A 19154-nucleotide genomic window follows, 5' to 3' on the forward strand; every position below is an offset into this window, starting at 1 on the left:
ATGTTTCCATGACGACTGACCAGAAAAGACGCACGTGATGTGCGTTGCTATGGTACTGATAAACAAACCTGCTAATGCTAATTGGTTAGCTAGCAACAGACACCGAACTATTGACATTATACCGCTATATCACATTTAACCGACGTGACATGTCAACGTCCTGGGCAACTTTTCTCCATGCAGCAGCCTTTCTGTTTATATCTGTATAAGAGCGGTCATAGAGAATCGTACATTCAGACACTTATCACTCGTTCTAGTCTCTCTGCCATTTTTGTGAGTCGCTTCCGAAGCTTTTCAACGGTGTAGTACGACGTCCGCTGGGGGCGTATTGCGTATTACGGAGCTGATTTCAACTGCCAGTGTGAAGGCGGCGTTATTATAGGTGTACACGTGATTCAGGTACTCACCGATATGGTTTGTGAGACACAGCTTTGGAGCAACTTAATTGATTCACAACACTACATAACGGGTTCTCACTCTGCGTGTGTTTCGCGCTGGATGACGGTCGTGCTGAGCGGTGCAGGTACAGAGGAGAAGTAGAAGAAGAGAAGAGGATGATACCATTTGCTAAGCGGGGATGTTTTCATTTTCATCCTTAACACATACATTTTAAACCACAAACTACGGAGTATGTTTTGGACATTATTTAACCTTGTCAAAGACGAACAAAAATGTTAGAATAACAACATTTCTTACTCCAAGTTTTAGGGGTGCTGAGCTTCTTTTTAGAAGGGCGAGGGGCTAGCCTCGCCCTTGCACTAAATACATCCATGCACTCAAATGTCCGACCGTCTAAAAAAGATAAGAATGTTGGTGGGCATGGGCTGAACGTCACGTGTCATATAAAGCCTGTTACTGTTGGTCGAATGTGTTCTTGACAACTTCCGGTGTAACGTAGCACAAGATTTGAATTTTCCTTCGCTTGTCTCCCGTCTGCTACATACTTCTGCCTCTTTTATTTGCAACAACAGAAACGCGTTTGGTAATCATATCTCAGGTGAAATATATGTCCTCTTAGCAAAATGATATTCAGTGGGAGGTTCATGCAATGCATACTAACGGAACACAATGAACCACTTTCTAAAAGTTAGCTAGCTACCTCTAAATTGAGTCCAAACGTAGCTAATGTTAGCTAGCAAGTTGCTAAAGGTAACGGCTTTAGAACCTCTTGTTCATAGATGATTTTGCATTAACGGTAACGTTAGCTGAATAAAATGAACTGGTTGAATGGAAATCGTGAATTGTAACCATTAGCTAGCCTTACTTTGTGGTTTCATTGGCAGTTAGCTATATTAACGTTATAAATCATAGGTCTGATAGCACTGGACTTTAAATGTTAAATGACTATCATGCTGGTTTGTACCGTTTTCACAGAGCAGAGGAAACAATGAATGATGATACCCGCAAATTATTTGAAAGAGTTGCTCAAAAGATGGGATGGGCTGATGAGGGAGGACTGGACACAGCTGAAAGAAAGGTTTGTTGCACACTTTATTAACCTGCAAACAATTGAACACGTTACCATAGACAATTGACGTTACTGTTTTGTTTTAATTACCCGAAGTGTTTTTTTTTTTTTAATGTTACACGTTTAATCAAAAAAATAATTGGCAGATTAATCAAAAATGAAAATAATCGTTAGTTGCAGGCAAGTTATAATGCCGATCTGTCTATCTTCATTGTTTCTAGCTGATGAGTTCAATTGGCAAAACACGCCATGCTGCCACAAGCAGTCATCGATCTGTGGATGGGTCAGCCACTCTGGGCCCACCTGCCCTCTCTGACAGCGAAGATGATCCAGAGAAGGAGAACCAGTGCTCCAACGGCAACGATTACAGAAACAAGTCTTTGATCGAGTCCAGTGATGAAGACTTTGACCAATGTGAGGGAGTTAAATCTTATGAATTTGAATATTGTTGAATTATATGACTCTGTTTGAAAATGCAGGAATGTGTTCATTTGACCTTTTTTATTCATTAGTTCTTGTGGAAAGGGCAACACCGAAAACTAAACCTACCTCACTCAAACCATGGAGTTCTGCAAAGAAAAACAGGTATAAAAATGGAGTGCACTGAGTTGTTGATGTTTTCATGAAGTAACATCTTTGTGTGTTTCTGGTTTCAATTTGACCTCTCATTTGTCTCTTCAAAGTTTTGGTCAGGATAGTTCTAAAGCATTTTTGTTCTCCTCAGTTCCACCGTTCTTGTAAAGAGTTCGGACGATGACGACGGCTTTGAGACATGTAAGTGGCCTTTTTCTGCTGGGTACAGTTGTCTGCATCTGTAAACCATTGACGATAAATGAGCCAAATTCTAACATGAAGAAAAAAATGGTAATATTGTCGGCCTCATTTTTCTCTCACATACCCTAATTTTGCACATTGAAGTTCTGCAACGAGTGAAAACCCCTAATGTCAAGCCTAAGAAAATCTCAGAGAGTGGGAGTGAAGACAGGTACGTTTTTGATGTATTGTTTCCTGCAAATTCATTGTCAATGTCTGGAAAATGTTTTAAAAATGTTATATATTTTTTTTATTCTAAAGCCTCAAAAACTTCGTAGTGGATGACTTCTCATCAGATGATGACTTTATTGAGACAAAACCATCTTTTAAAGGTAACGTTGAAAGACCTTAGAAGTACTGATGTTCTATTATACGTATATAGTGTTGACGTTTTGTGTCCACTGTTTCACAGTGCCGAAGAAGAGCAATACTCCAGCAGCCCAGCATCCACTGAGGAGACCGCTGGCTCAATGCGACTCCCCAGTCTTTTTTAGTGACAGTGATGATGATGATGATGATGATATTGTGGTCAAGAGCACTTGGAGGATTCGTCACTCAAAACCTAAGCCCCCGCCAAAGGCTAACAAGTGTGATGACGAGGACAGCTCACCATCACTGCCTTTGCCTCCCGTCCCTTCTCCTTTTTCTCTTCGTCCCCACAAAACTCTAACATCAGTGGCCTCTCCTAAGCCCACTCTTTCAGGACCTTCGAAGCTGGATGAATCAGCCAGTTCTGAGGAGGAGTTCACATCCCTGCTGGAGAGACTGAAGAAGAAAAACAAGTTAACTGGCACTCCATTCTCACCTAAGCGCACCCACGGTACCTGTTTTTATTTGGATTGTCACATTTCAACTTTCTCTAGCTTTTGTTTTCATTTTAGTTGTGAGGCTGCTATCTATTGTTTGGATATTTTCTTAAATCTAGAATGCAATAAGGAGCCTCCTGGGTCAGCTCCTCCTCCTGTAAACAGACTCCCAAAACCAGTCTCTAAATCATTAAGCGAAACCCCTCTGCATGTGAAGACACCAGGAAAATCCACCATCTTGAAGCCCACAGTCAGTCAGACAGAGTCTAGACACGGCCCCACAAGCAGGTACATTTACTGGCCAGTGTGTATCTACAGACTTGAACGTCACTCCCTCAGTTTGTGTTCCATACACAGACATTTGTCAGAAGTTAACCCTGTTCTTTCCCTTCTAGGGTAGCATTGTGTAAGACCCCAGGGTGCTTCTTGCAGTCCTTATCAAACCCTGGATCCAGCTATAGCTGCAAATTTAAGCAGAACAAGGAAGAACTCACCAGTAGACTTTACCAGCTGTACAATACCAGTGTGTTTGACAGTAAGGTGATGAACCAACCAGTTTTTCCCTCCTTTCAGTCAAATATTTTAGAAAATGGAAATGTATAAATATTTGTGCGTTGTTTAATTGCTTCACTAACATATAGTGTATATTATTTTTCCTTGTCTGACATGACTTCTAGCTCCCCATCAATATGTCAGTGACTTGGAATAAGAAGATGCGGAAGACAGCCGGTTACTGTATCACGGGGCAGGAGCGAGGTGGAGGGAGCCGCTATGCTCGCATTGAACTGTCGGAGAAAGTCTGTGATTGTGCAGGTAATGCTTCAGTTAGTCTCGCTTTGCCAGACCCTCCTCCAAACCGCTGAAGGAGGGTCTGGATACTCCACATAGCATTTGGGGGTGGGAAGAAAACGTAGTCTGGTTTAATGGCATTTCTTTAAACCAATCAGAATCGTCATGGGCGGCGCTGAACTCCGCACAGAGCCGCTGTGAAATAGTCATGTGAGAGAAAACTCAGATTGGACACAGTGTAGCTAGCTGTCTCAGTTTACCCTGCAGAGATCTGAGGAGCAGTCAACAATAGTCCGCATTAATCCACCAAATTAAAAATTCCAACACAAAGAAAGCGGAAGGAAACGAAATACATGCATCTGGCGGAATTTTCTTGGTGCCGGAGCAATCCCGGAAGTGGAACGCCAAGGATATAGACTATGCTTCAGTAAGCCAGATGGACTAAAGTAACAAAGTGTGTCTGCTTGAAAGTCCCTGAATGTAAATATTGGCGTTTTTCCATTACATGGTACCTGCTCAACTCTCCTCGACTCTACTTGCTTTTTTTTGGTTTTCCATTATGATGAAAAGTCCCTGGTACCTGCCAACGGGTACTGTTTTTAGTACCATCTCCGTCGAGGTTCCAAGCGAGCTGAGCCGATACCAAAAGGTGACGTGAAAACCTGCAGACTGCTGACTGTTCGGAGAGAATCGTCACTAATCACTGCGTCATCATTGCTAGCGACAGACCGGGGTGTCCTCAACAAAACCGCCATTTTTAAATAGTTTAGCCAGCAGTGTTTGTTTTTGTTTTTTTTGCTGCCTCCAGCTTCTTTTGAAACAAAATAATTCTTCTGGCTGTGGCGACAGCCACGTGCCGAGAGTCAAAAACAACACACCTTCGACGTTCTGTGTGTGTGTCCCGTTAGGTCACGGCAGTTTCCTGCGGCGTCGCTATGACGACCAGCCACGCTCGCCTCAGGCGTGAGGTGGTACTAAATCTGCAATGGAAAATGGAGGACAGGGCACCGCGGTCGAGTCGAGCAGGTGTATGTAATGGAAAAACGCCATATGTGACGTCATCTGTCATGCACAGCAAGATCATGATGTCAGTTTATAATAGATTGAACCTCTTCATCACATTCTTGTTATTTCACCCTCACAGATCGTCTCAGGGACACACTGATTCATGAGATGTGTCACGCTGCAACCTGGTTGATTAACGGTGTAAGGGACGGGCACGGGAACTTCTGGAAGCTGTACGCTCGCAAGTCCACACTGGCGCATCCTGAGCTGCCCATGGTCACTCGCTGCCACAGCTACGACATCAAGTACAAATTCCAGTACCAATGCACCCGCTGCAAGAACACGTACGTCTGACTGATTTCATATCGTTCTTTATTTCCTTTATTACCTTGCATTTCCAGAGTTATTTTTTAATTTCCCAATACTTTTATCATGATTCTTCACAGGATCGGGCGTCATTCCAAGTCACTGGACACGCAAAAGTTTGTGTGTGCCATCTGCACAGGACAGCTTGTCTTACTGATGCCTGCCAAGCCGCGTGCTCCCACTCCTTTTGCCAACTTTGTCAAAGAGAATTTTGGGACTGTACGACAGGAGCTAGCAGGACAAAGCCATGGGGAAGTGATGCGTAAACTTAGTGCAGACTTTGCCTCCAAGACTAAACTAAGTCAAAGCTGAGATCTTGATGCTCGCTGTACTCAGTCATGGGCTGAGCTGCACAACCACAGGAGACATGTTGAAATACCTCAGTCAACTAGACTTGTATTAGTAAGCAGCTGTGTTTATTTTTGTAATATTTTTTTAGGCATTATATGTTTTATTTAGATAGTGACAGAGATGAAAGGGGAGAGACCTGCAGCGAAGAGCCCTGGGATGGATTCGAACCCGGCCGCTGCGGTCATTGTGATCTTTAATATTAAATGTAATTTCTGTATTTATCTGTATGTGTTTATAGACTGGATCTGCTGGAACTCAAAGAAACTGAGCCTAAACATTAAGTTCACATCCCTGAGTGTGACAGTGTGCACTGTTTGGTATGTGTGTAAATGAGGTGGTGTCAAACAATAAAATTCATACCACCTGTTATCCCTGGCATCTAAAGAATTGGTATTGTACGGTACATGTATGATTAACTCTGTTTTTTTAATATCTGACTGGTTTTATCTTATGAGCTCTATAAATAAAGTTTAAATGTGTGACTCGACATTAAATGACCACTTGACATCTTTATGACATTTTAATTGCGTTATTTCAATAGTTTTTATATGGTTGGCACAAAAAAAGGAAGTTATACAAAATGTTATTAATCCAATTGGTTTTACATGGTTCATACTTGCATGTAGTAAACTAATCTGCTTCAATTACATACCTTAACTCTGGTACATGGATGTCTTATGAAGTATCTTTCTAAATAGTTTACAGAAATATGGTAAGCTGTGTGGGTGAGGAGGGGATGGCGTTATGTTTTCCATGACTGTTCCTCTGCTATCAGTCAAATATTGACCGGTAGAATACAATTCTGTACAAATGTATTAATATTGTCCTGACTTTTGTAGAAGTAAGCATATGTAATCCTGATAACAAACACTAGCGGTTGACACACTGTCCACAGAGAGGTTTTAGGCCTGAGATCTGAAGTGTAGCTGAGTAAATGGACCGCCTTTAACGCTGGCACATATCAGTCGCAATCAGCCATTAGAATGAAACTGACTTCTGACTATGTGTCTGCTTTACCATGTCACATTGGAGATGCTCTAGAGCAGAGATCTTCAACAGGGGTCCTCAGAGTTGATGCAGGGGGGCCACCAAATTACTGATCGATGGTTTAAAAAGAAAATATGTCTGAAAGTATACATTAACGTGAATTCAACATATGAGTAAAGATAAATCTTTTTTTGAATGTACATAACATTGATGATAGGCTTACTAGCCTAATAGGTAAGGCAGCCATCCACAGATAGAGTTAAGCTTAAAGGTGCTCTAAGCGATGTTGGGTGATGTCACTTCTTGTTGACGTTCAAAGTATTGTCAAACAAAACAGAGGCTAGCTCGCCCCTCCCTCCTCCTCATCCCGTCCCCTCTGCCTCCCTTCCGCGCACTAACCCCCCAAATCCTTCTTGTTGGTTATTGGCTGGAACGCTGTTTGTTATGTTTCGTGGTGCAGCTTGGCGCAGTTTGTTTTTGTTGCCGTTTGTGGAGCCTGGGCTGTCTACAGAGACTGCGTTTTTTTTACAGTGTGTTCAGGGGACAGGCAGCTAGCAGATAGTGAGGAGATGTTTGCTGTATGTGACAAAAAATGTTGTAGCCTAAAAAATGTGTGACATCGCTTAGAGCACCTTTAAGGATTCACTGTGCCACATTTCAACATTAAAACATGATGTATAACTATATGAAGATGCCAACAATTTTTATTTTAAAAACTTGGTATTGTACGCACCATAAAACGGTATGTGTAAAGGCTTTAGGCCACCCTCCATGTTAATGTAGGCCCAGTTTAATATGCAACTACAATATATGTAGTAGGGGCTCCCTGCTCAGTTTCTTTTTCAATGTTGAAGACCCCTGCTCAAGAGAGAAGAGCACCTTTGAAACAGATGTAAGGGTGAGTGTATTACATTTTTTTCCCCCTATTTTAGATGAGGTACAAATGATTTTAGTTGGCTTTTAAGATCCGTGGATGCCTCTTATGTGTATTTTATTTTTTATGTTTTTAACAAGGATATCTGGAAGGCAGATCAGAGGGAGCTTTATGTCATGGATATCCACTGCAATGTGACATCACTACAGGCCCAGACACAGATGAACTCCACCATCTACCACCTGGTTAAGATGGTCAGCATGTGTGTGTGAGCTGCACCTTGAACACAGCGCTCAGTGTTCCGTTACTCCTGGTCATCATGTGCTCCCCGTCCCTTCTCAGACACACTCGCTTCCTGCTCCTCACACACCTCTTGTGTGACAACATCTAGGTATGTCTTCTCTTTTTGACTTTGGACCTTTCCAGTACACCTTTTGTTAACAACTGAGATGATGATAATATGCCCTTTGACCTAAATGATCTCCGTTATTGCCATTTCAGCAGCTGCTCTGGACAATCAAAGCAGTTCTCTTAAGAGAAGGTATACCTGTGACCCAGTGTGTAATCATCAAGGTGCTCTAAGCGGTGCTAACCAGGCCTGCTCATTGGTTTGTAAAACATTGATTATATTTATGCAATAGATTCATATTTGTTTTAGTCACACTGAGCTATGATTTATACACCAGTTTGACAGTTATAGTAGACATTACATGTCATTTAGCTGACGCTTTTATCTAAAGCGACTTACAATTGCTATATATGTCAGAGGTCACACACCTCTGGAGTTAAGTGTCTTGCTCAGGAACACATTGGTTGATGTATCGCAGTGGGAATCGAACCCAGATCTCCCACACCAAAGGCATGTGTCATATCCACTGCGCCATCACCACACCACCACCACTAAATAAAGACCACTTGGAAAGGGCAACTTCCTGCTCTTTTGGACATGGATCAGCATCACTCAGGTTTAAAGAATAGGATCTCACATGCCCATAGGCCATAAGTACTTAATAATAGTTATTGGTCACTGTAATTGTTCGACCGTATTGGCCAAGAAAATAGCCCTTCCTAATACGGTTCCAACGTACTGTAAGTAAATAACTTCTTCAGTTAAACAAAAGCTAATATGAGTTATATATATATGACTTAGACACATTCTACTCTCTGCCGACAGCCTGCCTGCTCTGAATTACCTCATTATGAAAACTGCACTTCTAAAATATTGACATGGCAGGTAACTACATCCACTTTATGTCTTCACTTTGTTTGCGCAGGTTGACCTCTTCCTGAGCACCGCTCTGGCTGTGGACTGCTTTGTAGCTGTCAAGTGGCCCCTGCACTATGAATTCTTGATGTGTCCTCAATGGAAGAGAGTGACTGTTGCAGCCATATGGACCTTATCAGCTGTGCTCAGCAGTGTGGCTTTGGGTATCAGCCTCAGCACCGTCCAGGTCAATTTTACCCTCCCCCGCTGTCAACCTCTCATCCTTACACCCTGCCTGTCAGGGACATCGGCTCCAGTGCTTTACTGCACTGTGGGAACTGCTGTGGTGGTGCCTCTCTGCTCTCTGACCATCCTGGGATGCTTCTGCCTGCTCTGCTGGGAGATGCGTGTAGGATCGCTCTGCACCAAGACAGCATGTGTGACCCTGACCCTCCAGGCAGCTCAGACCATCCTCTTTTCTGTTCCTTTGGTCATGGAAAGCTACCTGATCCCTGGCTGCCTGCACAGTGATGCTCTTGATACAGCAGCCACCATCATCTAAAACCTGGGGGTGTCACTCATCCCTCTGGTTTATGGCTACCGCTCACAGGAGCTGCAGCAAAGGATACGACAGGCTGCACACGGGAACAAAGTCAACAACGAAAGTTAGTCGTTTGAAGTGCTGCTATTTATAAAACATAACAGTTTTGCCTGTGCTGCCTGAATGAGAAGAGCAGTATCGTCCTGTTCAGCACAGCAGCTTTTCCACATATCTTGCACTACACTTATATTTGATTGTTTGAAATAGTAAGGTTGGAGAGCTAGGCTGTGGTAAGGTAGCAGCATCTTCCTGTAAACCATTTATTTATTAGCAGCAGCAGTAGAATAATAAATGTGAGTAAAAAACAAACAAATTAACGGAGTCAAGCTGTTCAAACACTGATAACTGCTGGATCAGTGAGGGATGCTAATAATGAAAAATAAAAGACAAAATACACTGATTTAAGATATTTAATTTGTACCTCAAACATTCATTAAAGTTACTATCTATCATACAAAATGCCAAGAATACAGAGTATTTTGTATATTATAGAGTAGTTACACAACAGAGGGATAAATACTTGATGCTACAAGAAAAACACATACACAATCACATTTTAAAGATAGTGGGATCATCCCTTTTAAGAGGCACTGGCACAAATCCACAGGCAGCACTGAGGTGAGACAGCGCTCGCCCAATCATCAGCGGTTACAAGATCCAAAACATGAAAGTGTCAACCAAACAATCTACAGATGGATGAAACTTAATGCACAAACAATTACTAATCAAAGCACTGGAATGTACTGTTTGTCACCGTATTGACGTAGGCACTGAGAATTTCTTGACAATTAATAACCAATATAATAGTATTATCAATGTACTCTTCATAAAAGTATGCAGCATTCCAAACAAGAAAGAGAGTATTCTCTTACTGTGTTTGGCAAATGTAATGTAGATTATTATGTAAAGGATAATTGGCATTTGACCACACATATTTAACAACTTCCATCCAGTGTAGTAAGTGGAAATGTATGGCGCGACACAATAATAAGGGAAGGGAAGGAAGATATATAAGCAGCATTATATGTGAAACCACCACTGGTCCCCTCGACCCTCATCACCGACTTCCTTCAGTAGAGGCAGGTTTTCTTCATAATGCGCAGGAACTCCTGCTGGTTCACTTCTCCGTCTCCATCCCTGTCTGCTTCATCTATCATTTCCTTCACAGACACAATAAAAAGAGGAGATGAAAAGAGGAATGGAGGAAGCAAAGTTTCATCAAGTATCAAGCTAGTTTGATAGCATTCATAAGCAAATGTTCCGTTGCCATGACTGAGCCATTGGCTTGGAAACACAACCGGCCTGTAAGTTACAGTAGTCTGCTGTAAGTGTTACTCATATCTGAATGCTGTTTTATTCCACGTTGATGGGCTTTATACCTGCAGCTCTTCATCTGTGAGGTTCTCTCCCAGTTCTTTGGCTACTCTCTTCAGATTCTTGAACGAGATCTTGCCCGTCTCGTCATCATCAAACAGGCGGAAAGCTTTCAGGATCTCCTCTTTGGAGTCCTTCTCGGCCTAAAATCAGAGAAGATGGAGAGTAGTTTCACCAAAAACTACAATTCTGCAGGAGGTATGTCGTTGTCGAAGAACAACCACATCCTAAACTCAAAGAAATGTGGCCAGTTTGGCTGTGTGCCGAAGAAAAGCAATACCAGTATAGTCAATGGTAATCTAAATAGGGCTGATAGCGTAAAGTTAAGGTTGTGGACTCTAATACACAAACTGCAATCTGTAGGATAAAACCGGTGACTCAGTTTAAAACTAAAGAGAATTTGATGGTTGAGAATGCATATATAATATATTTCTTGACACAGATACCTACCATTTTCTGTGTCATGACAGAGAGGAAGTCAGCGAAGGAGATTTTCCCTGTGCCGTCCTTATCCACGTCACCAATCATCTTCTTGATCTCCTCTTTCTTTGGTTCAAACCCCAGAGCTCTCATTGCAACCTGGCACAGTGTGAGAGAAAAGGTGTGAGAGTGATGCACACATAGAAAACTCTCCCTTCCCTCATACATGTGTGATTGTGATCAGCGTCCGGGCACTGTTACCTTGAGCTCCTTGACATCGATGAATCCAGATCCATCGGTGTCAAACAGCTCAAAAGCCTCCCTGATCTCCTGCTTCTGCTCCTCGGTCAGCTCTGGTTTGGGAGTCGTCTTCTTGCGAGGAGGTGGCACAGGACCCTGCAGGGATGGTCTCTTGGCACTGGTCGCCTGGTGGGGAAAGCAAGAGGAGATGCAGAGGGGAAACACATCTTAATGACACAGGAGTCACCATGTCTATGATAACAGCAGAATGAGAGAGGTGTCTGAGTAGAAATCCGCTTTTCCCCAGACCTACAAAGGAAACATGTGATCATCCATCATTTGTGACTCAAATGCTACACACTAACACAGATTGGGTTATTATGAAACATTTTTACTCACCATTACTTGCTGTTTATTTGACTGACAAAAAGGAACTGCAAATCTAATCGAAAGGCAAGCTATGTTCTCCTCTGATGAAGCCTCCCTATCATTTATACTTTACATCAGTTGCTCGCATTTAGCGTTTAATTACCCTGAATGTAAGATAGTCTCTTTTCCTTCAAAACCTTCTATTTATTTCGCAGGAACGGCTGCTAAAATGTGCAGAAAATTACCGTTTCTTGCTAACAACACGCACAGGTTTTGCTGTCCAGGAGCTGCCGTCATGGAGCCCAGGCGTTTGATTTGTCCACCCTTTGTGCCAGCAGACAAGGCAATTATTGAATGGCCATTGAGGAATTAAAACAGGATACGGACAGCTACGAGTGGGAGTAAAAATCAAACGCACCCGTCGGGCAAAAAGATGATTGGTTGCTGAAGACCACGGGGCGTTTAGACACGATCAGAAATTACAGAGCTGTTCGAGACTGAAGTGAAACCGCCTTGGATTTCCCAATCGAAATATAAAACGCTGAAACACAATATGGAAAATGGGGATGTCTTTGTGTCATATTTACATGCAGATATATAATATTGCATAATACAAATGGTGCATTCGCTCGTGCTGCTTTGTGAAATTGCCTCAATACACCCTCTAGTGTCAGCAGACCTCAGATCAGAGCTTCTTCTATTGAAAAGAAGATTATAGTAATATAGAGAATAATAAGATAATCGGGAATAGCTAATGATAATTAAAAGGTGAAAATAATAATTGAATAGAATACATAGCTATGTCATAATATATATGAAACAATAAGATAATAATTGTATAATAGAGTTCGGATTGCCTATGTGCACCCAACACCAAATATTATTATTGTAATGGTCAACAGTACAGCATGCACAGTGACACAGGTATGGCTACTCACATCACCTCAAAAGATAAACTCAAACTTCTTTTTATATAGCTGTTTTTTTTACTTTTGCTATTATCCTTTTTTTTTTTCATTGTGGTATCTTTTTTCTTTTATTCCTTCATTCATGCTGTACTTCCATTTAGATCATTTTAGGCTATAATGCAGAAATCAACTGGTTATATGTACATTGTTGTTTTTTTTTGTTTTTTTTGAACAATCTGTTTATTGGATTTTACATAGTTATAAAACAAACAGGCAAATAATACTGTTCCATACAATAGTAATTGCAGATGTAAATTCAACACATCACAGGACAGATACCATACCCCCAACCCCCCCTCCCACCGGCATCTAGCCCCAACAGATGGGGACATATAGTTGAAAAGTAAAAAAGAAAAAAAAAGAAATGATGGGTTAATAGAGGAAGAGAGCACAAGGATAAATAAATAAACAGGTAAATAAAATAGAAAAGAATAGATAAAAGAAATAATACTAAAAATAAATAAAATAAACTAATAGAGAAATAGGATAAAAAAAAAAAAAAAAAAACACCATCTAAGTTGGCAGATCATAAATATATATACATACATTGGTTTAATCTGTCTCTTTTTCTTCATGTTCTTCATGTTTACTAAAAAAATACTAAAACAAAAAAACAGGAGAAGAGAAAACGTTTATGGAAACCTACTTAAAACAAGTTTCACACATAGACTGTCAAAAATCATAGACTGTATATAGGTAAAAATAAGGTTTCACATTTCCTCTCTGGATCATTGGTCGGACGTTATGGAGAATCTTTGGTGTGACCAGTGACTGTAAAAAGAGGATCTGACGCATTCCAGGCGGGGCGTGGTCTTTCTGTTTGTGGTCTACGATTGGTTTAAATTGTGGCGTTCTTTGACGTATATTTTACACCATTGGCTATTATCTAACGTCACCTTTGTGCTGAGCTTTAGCTCGACCAATCAGAGAGCACTTCTCACTCAGCAGATTCAGACAGTTCGATTAGTTGCACGCGCTGACTGCAGGTAAATAGTAGGCTACAGTATTGCGTATTTCTTACGTTAAAAGTTGTCACATGCCCTGCGTATTAAATAGTTAGGAACACTCTTCGTGACTGACTATTCCACCTGTAAAGGATTTTTTTGCACAACAGTGCCTGATACTCTCGCTTACCTCTTGGTCACTTTTTACTCATTATGGCCACGCGCGTTCGACCGGTGAGTTTATAGTGCAAATCTGCTTTAACTTTTCACGAAACTAGTGCTGTTTAATTTGCTTGACATGTATCAATAATCGCTTTCTGCTGTGTCATACAGAGTAATAAACGGTGTGCAGTCATCGGGGGGTCTGGTTTTCTGGGCAGACACTTGGTGGAGAAGCTGTTGGATCGAGGCTACTCTGTTTCTGTGTTTGACATCCGTCAGAGCTACGAGCTGTCTGGTGTCACCTTCCACCAGGGAGACCTCTGCGACAAACAGGTGAGACTATGACTACTCCTCTCAGTCTGGACCAGACCTGCATGTAGGCTATGTTTAATAACCAGGCCTACACATTGAAAGGAGTAGATCTCAGCTTTGTAATGATAGTCTGCTTTGCCAGGACAATGTTCAAATAGAGTATCAAGGTTTTAGACCTGAAATTCTTGCTGTTGACTTGAAGTTTGCCAATGAACTCTTGAGACTTGCCCCCCAAAAAACTTTAAAACATATCTCTGACCTGGACCAATGACTCTTCTGGTGCAATTGTCAATAGCTGTCACTGAGGTGTCTGTTTCACTCTGATCCAGGCTCTGCTGCCAGCTATGAAGGATGTGTCCCTGGTCTTCCACTGTGCCTCCCCAGCCCCTGCCAGCGATGACCGCAGGCTATTTGAGAGGGTCAACATTCAGGGCACACGCACCGTCATTCAGGCTTGCATCGAGGCTGGAGTACAGGTTAGGCAGCCAAGGGATGAGAAGCTGGGCTTTTCTTTTTTGTTTATGCCAACAATTTACTGTTCAAGGATGAAAGATGCCATTGAAGGGGTGTAACTGTTTGATTTTTGCCAGAAACTGGTCCTGACAAGCAGTGCCAGTGTGGTGTTTGAAGGGACAGACATTAAGAATGGGAGAGAGGATCTACCATACGCCAAGAAGCCCATCGACTATTACACAGAGACCAAGATTGAGCAAGAAAAGGTAGGAATGTAGTATTTTTTAGTATTGGTCTACCAGTGTAGCCCAGTTGGTGCTATTTCCTTGAAAAACAAGATTGTTTGGTTCATTTCTTCGTAGAGTTTGCATGTTTTCACCACTTTGGTACTTGTGTCCTTCCTCAAGCCCAAGGAATGAAAAAGAAAGAAGAGAAGGAACGATTCCTTGCTCAAATCAAAGGCAGTTTGAAATGGAGGCTATAATAGCAAATAGCTTTGATTTAGGTGTCTGTGTTATGGCCTGTGATATACTAAATCCAGTGGATGCTAGCCCATGTTCCTCCTCCTCCTGATGTGAAAAGATAAAAGTGATTTCATTAATCAATGATTTAATCGTTTTTGGAATTTCCTCCTTCCTCATGATCAGTATCACATTTTATTTGTCTACACTTGATCAGCATCATACAACGACATAATATCATATTCAGCAGTAGTGAGTACTTTTTTTCCAAGACTTCCTCCGTTGTTTGCATGTCATCTGCTCCTTGCCCTTAACAATCGGTCCTACATCCACGAGAGAGAAGAGAGCAAATGATCATAGTGTTTTTGCGGTAAGCAGAGTTGAATATTTCATACTGTCTTTGTGTTTTAGCTGGTCCTCGAGGCCTGTGACAAGGAGAAGGGTTTCCTCACAGTTGCCATCCGGCCTCATGGCATCTTTGGCCCTCGGGACCCACAGCTGGTTCCTATCCTAGTGGACACGGCTCGCAGGGGCAAGATGAAGTTCATCATTGGGTAAGCCATAGGGGTTTAACCATTTATGCCAATCCAACTAGTTAAACTACTTCTAGACATAGAATGAATGGCTCTTGTTTTAGCAATAATCACTGTAAAAATAGTTAAAAATACAAATATGTATCAGTTATAGAGGTTCATGTTTGTAACCTAAAATTAGTCGCCGCATTTAATAAATAAGAATGGTAGAGAAAAAGAATGACAAGGAGACGGTTAGTGCTCTCCCAGACCTGAACTCTAATGTGCGGGCTCAATTTGGCTTCCTAAGTATAAATGCACAGCTTGTGAAAGCCCGTGCAATGTGTAAACTTACTGAATAATGAATACGCTTCTAAAATCATTAAATCTCCATGTATCACACTGTCGTCAAAAATACTGAATTCTGAAATTGTATTATCTCTAAAACCCACTTAAGCTAGGTTTATGGTAGCCGCGGGGTTCCCGGTGCGAGGGGCGCGCGCTATAAAATGACGTCACCGTGGCTGTGCGAAGGCCTCGCAAGCTGTCGTGGCGCGTGGTTGTGCACCTCTGAATTTTTCTAACTACGCGCCCACTGTGCGCGCTGCGCTTTCAGTTCCACACGGTCGGCTGGGAAGAACAGGTTCATCTGTACATGTTATTATGTGTTTAGAGAGAGACACCACACTGGGAAAATAAGAAACATTTAGCTGGAGAGGGTGGAAAAACATGAGAGATCGTTTTATCAAAGCTAAGAAACGGCTTCATGTAAAGAGTGTTCTTCACAGTGTTGCAGACAGTCATTTCGATTTGGAGATAAACAACAGTCACGTTAATGATTTAGAGTAGATAAATGTAATGTTTCGCGGTACGTCGGTGTTTTAACATGGATGTGTTTACTACTGTTGCCAGGCAGCCTGCCTTTCCTTAACTTCCGGTTTCTTCTTCTCTACTACTTCTTGCTCATTCACAGATTATTTTGTCTGTACGCCCTCTGGTGTTTCGGAGAGTACTGCAACGAACAATGCATTGAGCATAAATGTCCCTGTGCGTGCTTGTAGGGCGTGCGCCATCTACGGCGCCCCACCCACGATGTCGAGCGCGAGTTTACCCGCACCTTTATACACCTACTTATTCACTCACTCACTCACTCACTCACTCACCGTCCTACTATCTACTCCCCTGACACATGAAAAGTGGAAATTAGTATTAAGGTATTAGCTTAGACCCATAGATTACTGTACCAGGGTGCTGAATTATTAAATGCGTTAATGCTTGTTTTTCAGATCCTTAGTGCTTATTGGTATATTTCTTTATTTAATTCTCTGTCTTTGCTTTCTGCAGTGATGGGACCAATCTGGTGGATTTCACCTTTGTGGAGAATGTAGTTTATGGCCACATCCTGGCTGCTGAACGCCTGAGGTCGGACTCCCCCATATGTGGAAAAGTGAGTAACAATAAAATCTAACACAGAGCCGGTTTAAAGGATGCTCTCTGTGAAATCATGTTGCTAGTCACACACGAACTTCAACAACTGAATTTCAAATGAATACTGTACATCTTAACTCTCCTACGCTTCACTTTCAGCCGTACCACATCACCAATGATGAGCCAGTTAGATTCTGGGACTTCATGTCTGAGGTGTTGGTGGGTCTGGGATATGCTGCTCCCCGCTACCACCTGCCCTACGCTCTTGTGTACGGACTGGCCCTGCTCCTCTGGCTGCTGGCCCTCATCCTGCGCCCTCTAGTGTCCTTTAAACCCACCTTTACACCAATGAGAGTGGCTCTGGCTGGAACCCACCACTACTACAGCTGTGACCGCGCCAAGCAGGACCTGGGCTACAAACCCGTAGTCAGTCTGAAGGATGGGATAGCACGCACAGTGCAGAGCTACCCTCACCTCAGACAAGGGGCTTGATGGTAGAATGGAGGTAAAGGCTGCTGAGAGACATGTACAAGGACGTACAGTTACACTCACTGAGAATAAGGTGATTAGATCACCCTGAATGGACAATTCAAAATGAGGGAACAGACTTTATCTTTATTCAGACCTCACGATGTGTACCATTTGTGTGCCTTTTCAACGGTTATGTACCATTTATACCAGCAGATGGTAGCAAACGATTCTAGTTTTGGTCAACACACTGCAGTCTGGTCTTTCCAAAGTTTTACAGCACTTAGTAAACCGTAAACCACTGCTTATGGCAACATAAATATACTGATCTTACACTGTGAAAACTGTAAAGACTTACAAATATTCTTGTTCCATGTCCACCTGTGTGCTGTACAACTGTTGAGATGCTGCTGTTGAATGCCTTAATGTATTCCACTAAACCATGATTCTCCTGATACAACTTGCATGAAAATTATTGTTTAAAAGGATGACTGGCATTACATTACATGGCCAAACGTATGTGGACAGGGATGTGTATTTTTGAGCTGGAGCGGTTTTATTTAGTTTGGGATAAGCTCCTTGGAACAAAGTAAGCAGCATTCAAAGATACTTTAGATACTACTGGGCCTTTCTTGTTTCAACAGAACCAAACCCCTGTGCTCAATGCCACTGTGTGGAAATGTGGAAAGCCTTCCTAGAAGAATGGAGGCGGCAATATATAGCAGCATATTACTTTCTATAGTTCAGAGCATAGGTTCACTCTTTTTCAAGTCTGTCCTAAGACAATACATACCCATATGCACAATAAAACATGTTTTGGTTCCAGTGATTGTTTTTCCTGTCCATACTGGCCTTGAAAGCATCCCCTCCTAATGCGATTCCAATGCAAGAATTTGGGGATAAAAAATGCATTTCAAAGTTCAGCCAAGGCCAATATGAGGCTTTAGCAGACTGATATAGACAAATCAATGGATCAAACCTACTGTGGATTTTTCACTAAACACACTTATCGCACTTGAAACTTTAAAACTTCCTGATTGATATAACAAAATCAGACTGCTAAGGTCTCATATTAGCTTAAGCTGAACGTAATGAATTTTACACAGAACAAGGGCTATCTCTTAGTATTGGAATTGCATTAGGAAGGGATTGCTTCATGGCATATATGGACAGGAGGAATGATCATTTCAATGCATATATGGGACTAATGTGTCTCCACATACTTTTGGCCATTTAGTGTATTTCCACATTCTGTATACGTGATTCACAAACATTCACATGTTCCAAGCACTTTGTACCTCTGGTATCTCTGGTATGTGTTTCTACAAGTTACGCAAACTGTTAAAATAATATTCAATGATGTCAAATACAATAATGGGATGGGCAATGAAAATGCATCCTAAACTATTGTAATCCATGTGTAGTTCTGTCATTTTAATGATGACAAAGTTATATAACTGAGGAACTTGTAAACACAATAGGGCCTAATTTTCTCAGTATTTGTGTCGTATTAATTAGCTCCTACAAAGATTTTGCCTTTTCTAGGTGAAGCATTTTTGTCATTCCGTGTCTTGGCGTGGTGACAACAAGGTGGAGGTTAAGTTCAGATACTTTGCATTCTCATTTTAATTCTGTGCCAGCAGCACCTTAATGATTCACTGCTCGAGTCAGCATCACCGGGCAAGGCCGTTTGACTGGTTTCTTGTTCACAGTGAGAGGGATCCAGGTAGATAATAGACTTGAGTGTCTTCACTTGCCAGTGTGCTCACCACAGTGAAA

At 41.9% G+C, this 19154-nt stretch overlaps 4 protein-coding genes across 9 annotated transcripts; 3 read left to right on the plus strand and 1 right to left on the minus strand.

The window, feature by feature from the left end:
- The first annotated feature begins 865 nt into the window (after positions 1-865).
- On the plus strand, positions 866-6105 carry gcna (germ cell nuclear acidic peptidase). Of its 4 annotated transcripts, none has more exons than XM_031319695.2 (13): positions 866-997; positions 1375-1477; positions 1690-1882; positions 1981-2053; positions 2193-2242; positions 2387-2453; positions 2543-2613; positions 2694-3101; positions 3207-3375; positions 3483-3627; positions 3765-3900; positions 5021-5225; positions 5328-6105. In XM_031319695.2, exons 2-13 carry the CDS (start codon positions 1388-1390, stop codon positions 5557-5559), a joined length of 1839 nt encoding a protein of 612 aa, XP_031175555.1. In that variant the 5' UTR covers positions 866-997; positions 1375-1387; the 3' UTR covers positions 5560-6105. The 4 variants fall into 4 exon arrangements, with proteins under 4 accessions (XP_031175555.1, XP_035859484.1, XP_031175556.1 ...); XM_036003591.1 differs by having other exon boundaries at positions 866-982; positions 1380-1477; XM_031319696.2 differs by having other exon boundaries at positions 867-997; positions 1380-1477.
- A 1530-nt stretch (positions 6106-7635) lies between these two features.
- Positions 7636-9333, plus strand: LOC116064462 (olfactory receptor 4K13-like). Its single transcript, XM_036003602.1, is given in 5 exon segments — positions 7636-7722; positions 7725-7850; positions 7961-8026; positions 8029-8067; positions 8734-9333. Coding segments are annotated over 5 exon segments (918 nt in total).
- Positions 9334-9660: 327 nt separating this feature from the next.
- cetn2 (centrin, EF-hand protein, 2) lies at positions 9661-11986 on the minus strand. The gene is made up of 5 exons (XM_031319698.2): positions 11698-11986; positions 11320-11484; positions 11089-11217; positions 10644-10781; positions 9661-10424 (listed from the first exon to the last, which is right to left on the minus strand). Exons 1-5 carry the CDS (start codon positions 11698-11700, stop codon positions 10335-10337), a joined length of 525 nt encoding a protein of 174 aa, XP_031175558.1. The 5' UTR covers positions 11701-11986; the 3' UTR covers positions 9661-10334.
- A 1545-nt stretch (positions 11987-13531) lies between these two features.
- Positions 13532-18925, plus strand: nsdhl (NAD(P) dependent steroid dehydrogenase-like). Of its 3 annotated transcripts, none has more exons than XM_031319355.2 (8): positions 13532-13621; positions 13750-13813; positions 13913-14074; positions 14383-14529; positions 14644-14772; positions 15379-15521; positions 16824-16926; positions 17067-18925. In XM_031319355.2, exons 2-8 carry the CDS (start codon positions 13793-13795, stop codon positions 17397-17399), a joined length of 1038 nt encoding a protein of 345 aa, XP_031175215.1. In that variant the 5' UTR covers positions 13532-13621; positions 13750-13792; the 3' UTR covers positions 17400-18925. The 3 variants fall into 3 exon arrangements, 2 of the variants coding, with proteins under 2 accessions (XP_031175215.1, XP_031175216.1); XR_004108500.2 differs by having other exon boundaries at positions 13550-13813; positions 17067-17469; positions 17541-18925; XM_031319356.2 differs by having other exon boundaries at positions 13551-13813; positions 13960-14074.
- The last annotated feature ends 229 nt before the right edge of the window (positions 18926-19154 follow it).

This window comes from Sander lucioperca, chromosome 1 (assembly GCF_008315115.2).
Source record: "Sander lucioperca isolate FBNREF2018 chromosome 1, SLUC_FBN_1.2, whole genome shotgun sequence".
Lineage (NCBI taxonomy): Eukaryota > Metazoa > Chordata > Actinopteri > Perciformes > Percidae > Sander > Sander lucioperca.